The 12,669-nt window shown below is 32.3% G+C and overlaps 3 protein-coding genes across 4 annotated transcripts in view; 2 read left to right on the forward strand and 1 right to left on the reverse strand.

Moving 5' to 3' along the window:
- LOC149486155 (SH3 domain-binding protein 5 homolog) overlaps window positions 1–12,669 on the forward strand; it is a 243,113-nt gene that overhangs the window by 141,459 nt on the left and 88,985 nt on the right. The gene's annotated exons all lie outside the window — the stretch shown is intronic.
- Window positions 8–7,409, reverse strand: LOC149486171 (tumor protein p63-regulated gene 1-like protein). 2 transcript variants are annotated; one of them, XM_089699511.1, is made up of 6 exons: window positions 7,079–7,409; window positions 6,281–6,494; window positions 5,830–6,006; window positions 5,284–5,412; window positions 3,762–3,895; window positions 8–2,322 (listed from the first exon to the last, which is right to left on the reverse strand). In XM_089699511.1, the coding sequence occupies exons 1-6, from the start codon at window positions 7,278–7,280 to the stop codon at window positions 2,120–2,122; spliced, it is 1,059 nt and encodes a 352-aa protein (XP_089555637.1). In that variant the 5' UTR covers window positions 7,281–7,409; the 3' UTR covers window positions 8–2,119. The 2 variants fall into 2 exon arrangements, with proteins under 2 accessions (XP_089555637.1, XP_089555638.1); XM_089699512.1 differs by lacking the exon at window positions 5,284–5,412 and having other exon boundaries at window positions 7,079–7,403.
- Window positions 10,493–12,551, forward strand: LOC149486172 (cytochrome P450 6B6-like). The gene is made up of 2 exons (XM_089698759.1): window positions 10,493–11,844; window positions 12,325–12,551. The coding sequence occupies exons 1-2, from the start codon at window positions 10,809–10,811 to the stop codon at window positions 12,510–12,512; spliced, it is 1,224 nt and encodes a 407-aa protein (XP_089554885.1). The 5' UTR covers window positions 10,493–10,808; the 3' UTR covers window positions 12,513–12,551.

A 12,669-nucleotide genomic window follows, 5' to 3' on the forward strand; every position in this document is an offset into this window, starting at 1 on the left:
TATAATTTATAATTTATTTACCATGAAGACATAACGACAAAATTCAAAGCAACTTTAATGAAATAGAGAGAATATTCATTTTAAATCAACATTAGGCCTGATTAGGCTTACGCTTATTTACTAATTAAACTTGATCCTCATAGACTAAAATATTTTCAAAATTCATTACACATTCTTTTATTTATGGTTGTTAAAAACTTTGAAATAACTTGAATTAAGACTTGAGAATATTTAAGAATATCATCCAAAGATACAATAAAGACAATTTATAATGCTAAAAACGTTTTTATTTTCAAAAATTTCAAATGTAACTTTCCCAAAAGTTGCAAAGTTGTTTCATTCATCGGTTAAGTTTATTATATTTTAAAATAGCACATAAATAATCTAAAATAACACAAACATTTATTATCACTTGGGTTTTCACAATTGATTGCATTTCTTGGAATAAATTACAAAAGGAAATAACCATGATTATGAATTTACAGAACTTTATCTAGTAGTTTATTGTTTTGTTATTGCTACAAATTGCTATTTGCTATTTTTAATTTTCGATAATACGGGAAAATTTTAGCACGAAATTTTTATAATATGATTACTTAATAACAATATTTTTTATGATACGTATATGAAAGCTAATTTATATGATACAACATTAATGTGAAAAATTCTTATAAATATATCTAGCAACACTATATTATATTCATTCATATGTACTATAACATTATTATCACGTAATTAAACTATATTTAACAACGATATATTAATATGTATAATGCAAAATATTGTAAAATGTACTTTCAAATAAATTTTTTACTTAACAACAAATATGCACTAAATTACAAATCAATTACATAATAATACAATATATGTACTTAATATATTTTTTTAAATGTGTAATAAATTTGTACTATTCAACAGACAATAAATAATTAAATTAATATTTTGTAATATTTTTGTGATTATAAATCAGAAATTATAAAATAATCGAGTTGCTAAAGTAATCAAAATATAACTTTAAAAGATAATATTTATAATAATTTAATGAGACTAAATAATAGGATATTAATAAAATTACAATAATTTTTTATCGTTATAAATTATGCAAATGAGATATTAAATACATTCACTACACAAACATATCTTGCAAAAAAACGACAAAGAATTTAATCACAAAGTCCAATATCACAGATTATAAATACAAGAACAAATAAAATAAATAAATAAATCTTTTCAAATACTCGGCAAATAACATTTGAGCATATTTCCTACCATCTTTTTAATAAGAATAAATAAAAATCTATCTCAACAAATTTTCTAATAAAAAAAAATATACCTATTATAATCACATTAGAAAGACATACAAACACAATACGCAATCAATTAACTTGGAATATAAACTATTTTATACCTTAAATGCGAAATACTGAGAAAAATATGTAACACACATGACCAATTATTTATAACTATTAACGATTGTAAAAAAAACACATACACTGCAAGTACATGATAAATGATTATTCTGATACATCCCAAGAGACTAACAAGTACATTTTTTTGTAATCCTCATTCCCAATTCCACAAACAAAAATTTTACTACTGATTTTTTTTTGTACTGAGGTTCAATTTTATCCGTTCTACGTATCGTAATACTTCCTCCGTTTCATACCATAGAAAACAACTTAACGGGAGTCTGTTAAGATCCTTTATGGTTAAATGAATGCTTTGCAAGGCTATTTACGGCCTCCATACTCATAATTCTAATAAAATTCTCCATGCCACCTCTCGCTTTTTCTTAGCGTATAGACATAATGACCACTATCTTATCCATCGCGTATTCATTTCAAATAAATGCGATTTCATGCAAAAATTCAGTAGGAATCTGAACATCACCTCAAATAAATGCAAAAAATGACAAACATTCGATGTCTACATCTACCAATAGCGTAACTATACTGCTAATGGTCAACAACAAATTCACGCCTTTCAGTTTTCACCTAATTCAGGGCCTATATATTTTCATCTTGGTCTCCAGACCATTCCATTACAGCCCGCAACACAATAAAATCTCAATGATAGCAATTAACACCTACTGCCAACTACCCTCAAAACTAAAAAAAACCTAAAAGCTGAACTTCCCTCGCACTTTGAAGAAGCCCATGCTTGCTTTATTATGGAGCAAGGACGTTATTCCAAGGTAGCTTTGAATCACGATTGGCGAATGGTGGATACAGCAGGAGCTTGACGGCATGCTTTCTATTGCCCGCTGTATCTTCTGGGCGAAGGTCTCCATGTCGTAAGTGGATCTTTCTTCTATGCCTCCATCTAAACACAAAGAAAAAAGTTATTTATATCCCCTAATACATTGTTGTGAATCAAATAATCTATTAAAAAACAATATACTACTATATACCAGGGATGTAACGGAGGTAGTTTTATCAGAACCGAAATCGGAATCGGATTTTTTAAATTTGGTTTATCGGAATCGGAATCGAAATCGGAATCGAAATCGGAGGCAGGGTCAGTTTGTTTAAGGACAAATAAAACATGATTTATGACTATAAATTCTTTTCATTTTTATTTTTTATTATAAAATAAAAAACAACTGTGAAAAAAAATTGGCATAATTCCAAATGAACAAAAGATAAAATTAATGAATCTGTCAATTTCCTTAGATTTAGCATGAGAAGTGCACCATTTTGTATTCTTCAGCAAAGTTTCTTTTAAAGTCATTTGTTTTTTAGCATCCTGAAGGGGCGTCGAAGTCGAAGGCTGTACAGTATCTTTTTTTTCAGTTTCTGACTTAATGAATTCTTCATATTCAGTGGCATGGACAGACTTCAAATGACTTTTTAAGGACGTTGTCGTACCTCCCTTTCTTGAATACGTCTTCATACACAGTTTACACTTTGCCGAATCTGAATTAACTTCATTGAAGTAGTTCCAAATACAACTGGACTTAGGTTTCATTATCCCACACAAAAACAGATCACTTTCATTGATAATAAGCCGCAAAAATCAAAACAATTATCTATAACCTATAAACGTGTCTTGGGCGTAACAAATAATAACAACTAACAAGTGAAAAAATAATTGATGATAGAGTGCACGTAGTGGGGGTCGGGGGATTCCCCGCGCGACATGTATGAACCTGTTCGGCACAGGCCGTCGCGCGCCACCCGCTTTGTTTCGTTCGACCTCCGATTAACATCCGATACAAAAGTATCGGAACCGAAGTCGGAACCGAAAGTGTAATAATAATCGGAAGTTCCGACATAACGGAACCGGAATCGAAGCTCCGTTACATCTCTGCTATATACTACCTATTAGATCGACACTACATAAATAATTCAATTTAGGGCCGATTTTTCAATGCTTGGATAAAACTTATTCGTCGAATAATGTATAAAACTACCATTTTAAAAACGTATTCTAATTGCCCGTATTTGACAGTTTACGTGACATTTTAATATAATCGTGTAATACTTTATTGGACGGATAAGTTTTATCCAAGCATTGAAAAATTGGCCCTTAGAGGATAATTAATATTATAATTCATAATAGACAAAAATTGTTACTATATTACCTGGCTTAAAGAGGGCTTAAATACTTACATACCTATAATATATTCACTTAAATCTTGAGATATCTAAAAGCAACATCAACCGCGTGGTTGCTCAATAAAATGCTTAAAATTATTTAACACTACTAGTGTAAGTAGTAGTATGTACATTATACATACAATTAATCACTTAATTCATTACCTTTATGCCAATAAATAGGGTGTGAAGCAAAAGTGATAAACGGCACATCTTGACTGAACGGGTTCCACACAGTCTTCAGAGGCAGTGGCTCCCCCTTGTTCCACATCATACGGACACCGCGGAGGTTACGCTCCCTTAAAATAGTAAATTTACTTATGATTAACAATTTAACAGCAGACAATTCACCATATATTTTCGATTTTACGATAATACTTGTGAAATTTTAGAAAATTTCGTTATTTCGTCTTTTATCCAAATAATGTTATTTTTAGAGCTTTGTAAATATTCTTCTAATTTTTTACCAATAATAAAAAAAATTGTATAAATTATTTAAGTAGGCATTTCTACATGCATTCTTCTTCCTAGAATATCATTTAGAGCAGCTTTATTTCATAGTAAATGTTTTTATTTAACTTTACTATTTGTTTAACTTTATTATAATACAGTCTTGAATTAGAACTTAGGTTAGCAAATGGCCTAACCTAACTTAGGTTATGCCATTTGCTAACCTAAGTTCTAATTCAAGATATGAGTGAAATACTGCTTGAACTCGAATTATGGTAGCAATTGTTGCAGAAGAATAAAGAGAAGAAGATATCAATAAATTACTTTATTTTTATAGTCTTCACTTTTTTGCAATAATTTAACCTTGTTATTTATCGAAAAACAACCATTTTTTGCATATCACAATTATTTGGCTTTATTATACAATAAGATAGCTATGTTAATTTAATGATATATTAAATACAGTACCCTTATCCATAATTATTTATTAATGAAATTACAAACTTGTTTTCAAAAAATACAACTCATAAATAAAATGATAACAAATAATAACTTATAAATTAAAAGAGAGAAAAAGTTTAAAGATTGAGAAATAGAAAGCAGTCACAAAAAGCGCTCTAAATAGCTCTTTATAGTAATACTGTATGACAATGATATTAAATAAATACTTCTAAATAGATTTAGCATAGCATCTACTCGCATGAAAGATGTGAGTGAAGAAAACATCCAAGCGTTACAATCAAAGATAAAATTACACTGTCTCCCTTTATCCTTACAATTTTACAATAAGTTAGAGCAAGACAGACTGTTTTATCTTTAACCACAAGAGGTAATAAGCTTGGTACCTAAGGAGAGGAGACTGGAGTACTATTAAGGATAAACAATTGTTCATAAGTTAGATTCATAATTTCTGCCCATGTAATTTTGCTTTCAATTCTTCAGATAAAATTAACTCAAACATTTATTTATTCAATTGGACTTCTTCTTGAAGCGCTGTTGAATCGTCAATACATATTTTTTACATTTGCCACCGATTCGGAAAGCAGTATCTATGGAGAAGAACTGGCATGAAACTCCATATTTTTTCTTATCAGTTACAAAAGCACATATTAGTCATGCATTAAAAGACGGACAAATTGGGCAGATCCATGAATCTTTCATACCTACAATATTTACACAAATAATCATCCAATCTCATCTAAACAACATAAACAGCGTCTACAGCAACTCAAAGTACCTAGGTTCAAAGTATTTGGGATCGAACGGTTTAGCGCTGTCGTCGGTGGCGGCGGGTCTGCGGCAGAGACGGTCTATCACGCAGTCTTTGACCACTGTCGTCACGCCCGTCGCGAAACCGTTTAGACGACTATAACATGTTAGTTAGTTATTGACGATATACCCTATTTATGTGATTTAATGACAATAAGTGGTCTTCTTAAATCTACCATTTGAGTTTAGTTAAGTTATAGTTCTTGTAACTCAAAATTACATAATGTGCTGCAAGGCAATAATAGTTATAGAACAACAATTAAGAGGCTTTTCATATACATAATAATTATGTTAACATTTACATAATATGTTATATTTAATTTATTCTTCTTTCACAGGCTCAGAATCTCTGCCTAGCGGAAACGTTTCAAGTATTCTTTACTACTTCATCAATTTATAATTCACTCACATTGCACTCCCTATTCCTCATAAGACATTTAAGATAATAAATAGGATTAACAAAATAAACACCAATCTATGAAACATAATAATCACCTCATTAAAAATAACTTACGGTACTAAAGATGACGGTGGATACACTAATTCACCGATAACAACTGTGTCCAAATCATCCAGGTACGTCTTCCGGAAGTCCAGTTGCTTCATTGCAATGAAATCATACTTTATTGTCATCACCAGTCTGGACGTTAATAGAACAATCCTTTCCTTTTCATTGTCCCAGAGTGTGATTCTGTAAAAACATGACGATGAACTTTACTGACGCTATTTTTCCAAATCAGTACATTGTTTAAAATCCCTTATAAGTTGACAATATACAAATTATATACTCAAACTAAAAGGTAGTTATAGCTTGAGTAGAACCTTAAACTTGAGTTTGAAGACCACATACAAAACTGAATGGCAAATTGACAAGAAAAAGAGGGATGAATCAATCAAATTGCCACTTGTAAAAGATATAAAAGTGTCTTGCAAGATAGCTATTACTGATAACATAATAATCTTACTCAGTCAACAGCCAAGAACCCAAATACTCCCCGTCTTCAGGGAACAAAAGCCCAGTAATGCATTCCTGTATAGCATTCTCGACAACACCCCTTCGGAATGTAAAGAAGTCCTTAATATTGTCCTTGTCGAAAGGAACATCATATCTTGGGTACACTGTGTGAGGTTGTGGAGCTGCATTTTCATTATTTGAAGTGCTTTGGTCCTGTCTTGCATCTGAAACATAAACATAAAAACATTTATTTTGTCTGAATTGTGGTAGTACAAAGTTCTAATATTAAGAAAGGAAATATTAAACTTTCAATCATTTTACAGGCAATTTAACCATCCTTCATTAACTACTAATTTGCTATTGTCAAAATGTACACATTATTTTGATGATAACAAATCAGCAAACTTGTTTTTTTTCCACTTCTTGTAATAGATCCATAATTTCGTATTGTGCTGCTCATTATATTGTTAATAGTAATGAATAATTCATTTTAAATCTAATTAGTTTTATGTAATAGTTAGAAGAACATCTATTTGTCCTTGCTAGAACCTACCTACATTTGTATGCAGAGTGAGATTTAAAATACTAACATTTTCTATTTTATTGTTTTTTTCAGTAGATAAATTATAGTAGCCAGTAGATATTTAATGCCTTTCTTCCTTTCAGCAACAAAACATTAAACCATGGTCAAGTTCAAAGAATAAATGAAAATAAATGGAATTTTCCAATACATAATGGTGGTTAATCTGCATTACCTTATTATTCGTGTTTTAGTATGTTGTTATTATCTTATCCTAAGAACAATTACCTGCAAACGACGATGCCGACGAAGATAGAGAATCAGCACCCGATAACACAGATGGATTTGCGTTTGATGGAGTTTTTACTTTATTTTGACTTTGCGTCACACCTCTGCCTCTATTCTCCGCATTTTCTGCACCACTATTTTCAGTAGATAGTTCCAGCGTACCCCCACGAAATTCCACATCATCTTCCAAAAGATCTCCCATGTTTATCTAGATATCGCAACAATATATTTCGCCACAAACAAAAAATATCTCAAAGATTATCACAATCGACCGGTTGATATATGCTAATCCAATCAAAGATTCAATTTCCAAATATCCCTGAAATCTGAAAGCTGATTGGCCGCAAAATGCGCACAGCGAATGTCAAGTTGTCATAATGACATTGACATTGACATTGTAAATTGTAATAGACAGCAGAAGTTATAAAGCCAATCACCCACAACATTATAGAGAAAAGCGAAACTACAAGCCGAGCGCTCGAAACGATTTAATTGATCAATTGATTGAATTAGAAGCTCTAGGTACAATGAAAGGTTCGAAATTAAAAAAAAAAAAATCCATTGCATACCACTTTAATCGTGCGCCGCGATTTTGAAAAAAAATCAAAATCGCGGCGGGTCGATATGCCAGCGTCCATACAAAAAGTTTCAAACCCCTTTATATCTTTTTCGCAGAAGGATATTCTACCTCAGAACAGCAAAGTCAATAACGTTACATTATCTAGCGTTTAACCCTCAGATTCAAAAAAGAAACAACAACAAAATTTGTTACGATTAAAACTATTGGAGATGGCTTTGAAGGAATCGATGAGGTTATTTCCACCATCCGGTCCTATGGCACGTATAATTAGGGTTGCCAACCGTACTATAATATATAGTATTGTACTATATTTCGGGTCTGCGTACTATATACTGTTGAAAACATATATAGTACGCAAAAATACTATATTTTCAACACCGACAAATGTAACAAACAGATCCTTCATTAAAAAAAAATAAGAACGCGCCTTTTAATTGTTAAGATGGCTAAGTCATATAACCTATTGCGCATATACAGGGTTACCGGGAAAGTCGTACAGAATATTGAAGGACGTTATTATTCAGGTCATTTCTGATCGAATTGGTCCCATAATATGGTATCCGAAACCTAACCGTTATGGAGATATCGAATTAATTTTATTATTAAATTTATATTGAAGCTGTTAGTAATAGGTTCAGTTTTTATTGATCATTTTTATTAATTGGCATGTCTTCTAATTGGAAACATAAAAAAACCGAGCCCTAGTAGCTCCAATCGAAAAAAAATCGATAGAAAAGCCAAAAGAAAAAATATTTTTATTAAATATCTTTAAAATTCAATATCTCCATAACGGTTAAGTTTCGGATACCATATTATGGGACCAATTTGATCAGAAATGACCTGAATAATAACGTCCTGCAATATTCTGTACGACTTTCCCGGTAACTCTGTATACCAGTGGCGAGAAGAAAGAAACAGAAGTAGTGTATCATTGATAAAAAATGAGCTATTGATTTATATTAATGATATTAATCTAAAAATTGAATGTGTTAAATAGCATATGACACTTTTATTTTAAACAAAAAGCTGTTACACAGTGCGAGAAGCGCAAAAAATATAGTTTTTATATAAATAAATAATTAACAAATCTAATATCTTAATATACTATTATAAAGGCGAAAGTTTGTATGGATGTATGGATGTATGGATGTTTGTTACTCTTTCACGTAAAAACTTCTGAATCGATTACAATGAAATTTAGCACACATATAGAGGGTAACTTGGATTAAAACATAGGATAGGTTTTATCCCGGAAATCCCACGGGAACAGGAACTATGCGGGTTTTCCTTTGAAAACGCGGGCGAAGCCGCGGGCGGAAATCTAGTCTAGTCTAGTCTAGTCTAGTCTAGTATATTATAAGGGCGAAAGTTTGTAAGGATGTATGGATGTATGGATGAATGGATGTATGGATGTTTGTTACTCTTTCACGTAAAAACTACTGAACCGATTACAATGAAATTTAGCACACATATAGAGGGTAACTTGGATTAACACATAGGATAGTTTTTATCCCGGAAATCCCACGGGAACGGGAACTATGCGGGTTTTCCTTTGCAAACGCGGGCGAAGCCGCGGGCGGAAATCTAGTACAATATATTTGTCTATTTTTTTTATTTTTCCCATAAAATACTATATTTTTTTTAAATGTACTATATTTTTTACACCTTATTTTGGAAAATACTATATTTTGATGATGAAGTGTTGGCAACCCTACGTATAATGTATATGCACAAAGATAGGAAAGTAATTTGGTTATAAATCTATGTAATTTTAATTACATTTTAATGTGATTAAGGATATTTTATTTCTCTCATTTGTGAATGTTGATATGCCCTGTAATGTTCGTAAGTTGCTGTTCTATTGATTATTGACTCGATCACTCGAAGTTAGTCGCTACTAATTTTACTTATAATTAATTGTTTTCGTCCACAATAAGTACATTGCTAAATAAAAATTTGGACTAAACATTTTATACAGGATACAGGTTAGGGACCAAGCAGTCATGGCGGGCGCGGGCGTAGCGGCTATCTTGCAGCAGTTCTCCGTGGTACCGGCACCAAACTCCAAGCAGGAGCTGAAGATTAACCAGTGTTTCACGAGCAATATGGGGAAGGAGGCGTGCCTGTGAAATTGGTTCCAAGGACATTTGTGAATTAGCCCTAGGTGTCTGTGGAGAAGTTCTGGGGTGTTGATCGATGTCGCCGCTGCGTTAAATGAAATTTTTGTAGAAATATAATTTTACTGAAATAAAAATAAGAAGAATAGTTTTTTTAGTGTTTAGTGTTATGAAAAAATTGTCATCTAAGCTGTTGTGATTTGTGATTATTTAACTCAATATCGACTCGATCTTCTCTCGTTCCAGTATTTTAAGTAGGTACTTTTCCTCCAAGATCAAAGATTTTCACCCTGTTTTCCAAATATTTCATAGTTTGTGTCTGTGTAAAAATTACTGATTTTTTTTTTCAGAACAATTTTTTTATATTGTCTCTTTTTTTGTACGCGAAACGAAGTCCAACTAGCATATTCAATAATTTATATTATCGTCATATAATTTTAATTCAAGTTTGGTCATTTACTTCGGCACCTACATTAGCTTTAACAAAAATACATAACATTATGTACCTACTTCGAAAATGGTGCAAGTTTCGTAATTTAATGAAAAGATAAGGTAAAAAGGATGCATTTATTTTTCACGCACTTAACTTAAAATTATTATAGCTTGTTACATTTTATCAACATGTACTTTTATCAATATTCAATAAATGCAATTTTATTTCAGAAATAATTATTAAAACGTTGTGTTCAATTGCATCATGTCGTTGGTTGTATTTATCATATTTCTAATTTTAGTTTATTTTTATGTTAGATACAAAAAAACTTATTCTTATTGGAAAAAGAGAAATATAATTCATGACACGCCATGGCCTATCATTGGAACTCATGGTTATAAGATTTTTGGTTTAAAGAGTAATGCCGAAATAGGCATTATTTTGTATCGAAAATATCCCAAGGAAAATTTCATAGGCTATTATCGAGGTAGCACCCCAGAGCTTTATGTGAAAGATCCTCAATTTTTTAAGAATATTTTAACCCTGGACTTCGATCACTTTTACATCCGAGCTGTAGAGCGGAATCCAGAAAAAGAACGTATGATGTTGAATTTGTTTAACTGCAGTGGGGATTATTGGCGTCTCCTGCGACAAAGACTAACGCCTGCGTTTACAAACCAAAAGTTGATCAAGATGTTTCCCTTAATCGTAAGGTGCGCTGAAAAACTTCAAGTGGCTGCGAGTGAGGTAATCGCGGACGGTGGGATCGTGGATGCTTATGATATGATGGCACGTTACTCCATGGAATGTATATGCTCAAGTGGTTTTGGCTTAGATACAGACATAATGAGTGAGAGAAATTCCCAATTTATGACGTTGGGTGAGAAAATTTTCACTAGACATGAATGGCAAACTCGCATTTTGGCTATTGGGGAAGCAATCCCATCCATTTGGATGTTCGTGAACACGTTTTATGTTGATCGTCGCGTGAAAACGGCCTTGATAAATCTTGTAAACTATATGCGTGCAAAGAGAAAATTTAAGCCCAGTGGTCGTAATGATTTTATAGACCTTTTGATGGAGCTAGAAGCTTTGGGAACAATGAAGGGTGAATCATTTGAAAGAAAAAACGCTGACGGCACGCCTGTGGAAATAGAACTAGAAATGGATGCAGAAGTTTTAGCGGCACAGGTTTATGTCTTCTTTGCTGCTGGATATTCTACGTCAGCGATAGCCGCATCCACTACATTACATTATTTAGCATTGTATCCTGATGTACAACAACGAATTCAAAAGCACATAGATGAAATATTAGCTAAACACGACGATAAAATAACATATGACTCAATAAGTGAAATGAGTTTATTGGACATGGCTTTGAAGGAATCTATGAGGTTATTTCCGCCAACGACTGCCTTTTCCCGGATCTGTACAAAGCAGTATACTTTTCCTGGTACGAATATTACTATCGATCCAGGTGTTAGAGTAGTGATACCTACACAGGCGGTGTATTCTGATGAGAAGTATTTCGATAACCCAACCGAATATAGGCCTGAGAGATTTTTGGCTGAGGAAGTTAATAAGAGGCCAAAATATACATATTTACCATTCTGTGAGGGTCAAAGGAAATGTATAGGTAAGTTAAACTTATTTAACAAAGGAGGCGACGCTGCGACTATATGACTAGGATTCTTCTAACGGTGCATTTACATCCAACGCACATAGAGCTAGAGCTAGATTATGAGCATTCTTTCGTTTCTTTTTTTACTGTAAACGAACACTCGTATTCAGTATTGTACAGTATTAGAATATAGCATAGAATCTTTTCGGACGCACTAAGAACAACGAGAGAATACTCTACACCTGTTTGCAATAAAATAATTTGACATAGTGAGGCTAAAATGAGCATTCACTCGCTTGATGTAGGTAGGTATATGCACCGTCACATATCCTATCTCTTACGTTCTAAAAGTAATATCGTCTTATCTCTGTTTTATTTTACCAGTGGTAACACAATATACTTGTAAAGCCAGTTCAGCGATTTTGAGTCATTACCGTAAAATGGTGTTACTTTTCAGTGTTTGATGAAACCTAACTCTTAAATTAAATTTTGTAGGTGCTCGTCTTGGAACGTTTCAATCGATGGCGGGAGTAGCAGCGATTCTACAAAAGTTTACTGTAGTGCCCGCGCCAACATCCAAAAAGGAGCTGAAGATAAATCGGAACATCCATCATGTACAAATAGTGGATGGGGGTCTTCCTGTCAAATTAATTGCAAGAACAGATCGAGCTAAAAATATGTAACTTGTGTACGTGTAAAAGTATATTTTTTGTGGATATGTCAATGAGCAAATTTGAATGAAAATAAAAAAATTGTATGAGATAATAAACTGGTTTTCATTTGAACACTCTTATCTCCTTAACATCCTGAACATAAGTAATCATATTAATAGGTAAATAA

Source organism: Colias philodice, chromosome 9, assembly GCF_061535455.1.
Source record: "Colias philodice isolate Cphi_HAF_F1 chromosome 9, ilColPhil1 Martin Lab GWU primary, whole genome shotgun sequence".
NCBI classification, from domain to species: domain Eukaryota; kingdom Metazoa; phylum Arthropoda; class Insecta; order Lepidoptera; family Pieridae; genus Colias; species Colias philodice.

Coding starts and splice junctions, on each gene's coding strand:
- LOC149486171 (XM_089699511.1), bottom strand. CDS start 7,280: ATGGGAGATCTTTTGGAAGATGATGTGGAATTTCGTGGGGGTACGCTG. Junction 5,413..5,829: donor CCACCGTCATCTTTAGTACC/GTAAGTTATTTT, acceptor AACATGTTATAG/TCGTCTAAACGGTTTCGCGA. Junction 2,323..3,761: donor CCCTATTTATTGGCATAAAG/GTAATGAATTAA, acceptor CTTTGTGTTTAG/ATGGAGGCATAGAAGAAAGA.
- LOC149486172 (XM_089698759.1), top strand. CDS start 10,809: ATGATGTTGAATTTGTTTAACTGCAGTGGGGATTATTGGCGTCTCCTG. Junction 11,845..12,324: donor GGGTCAAAGGAAATGTATAG/GTAAGTTAAACT, acceptor TAAATTTTGTAG/GTGCTCGTCTTGGAACGTTT.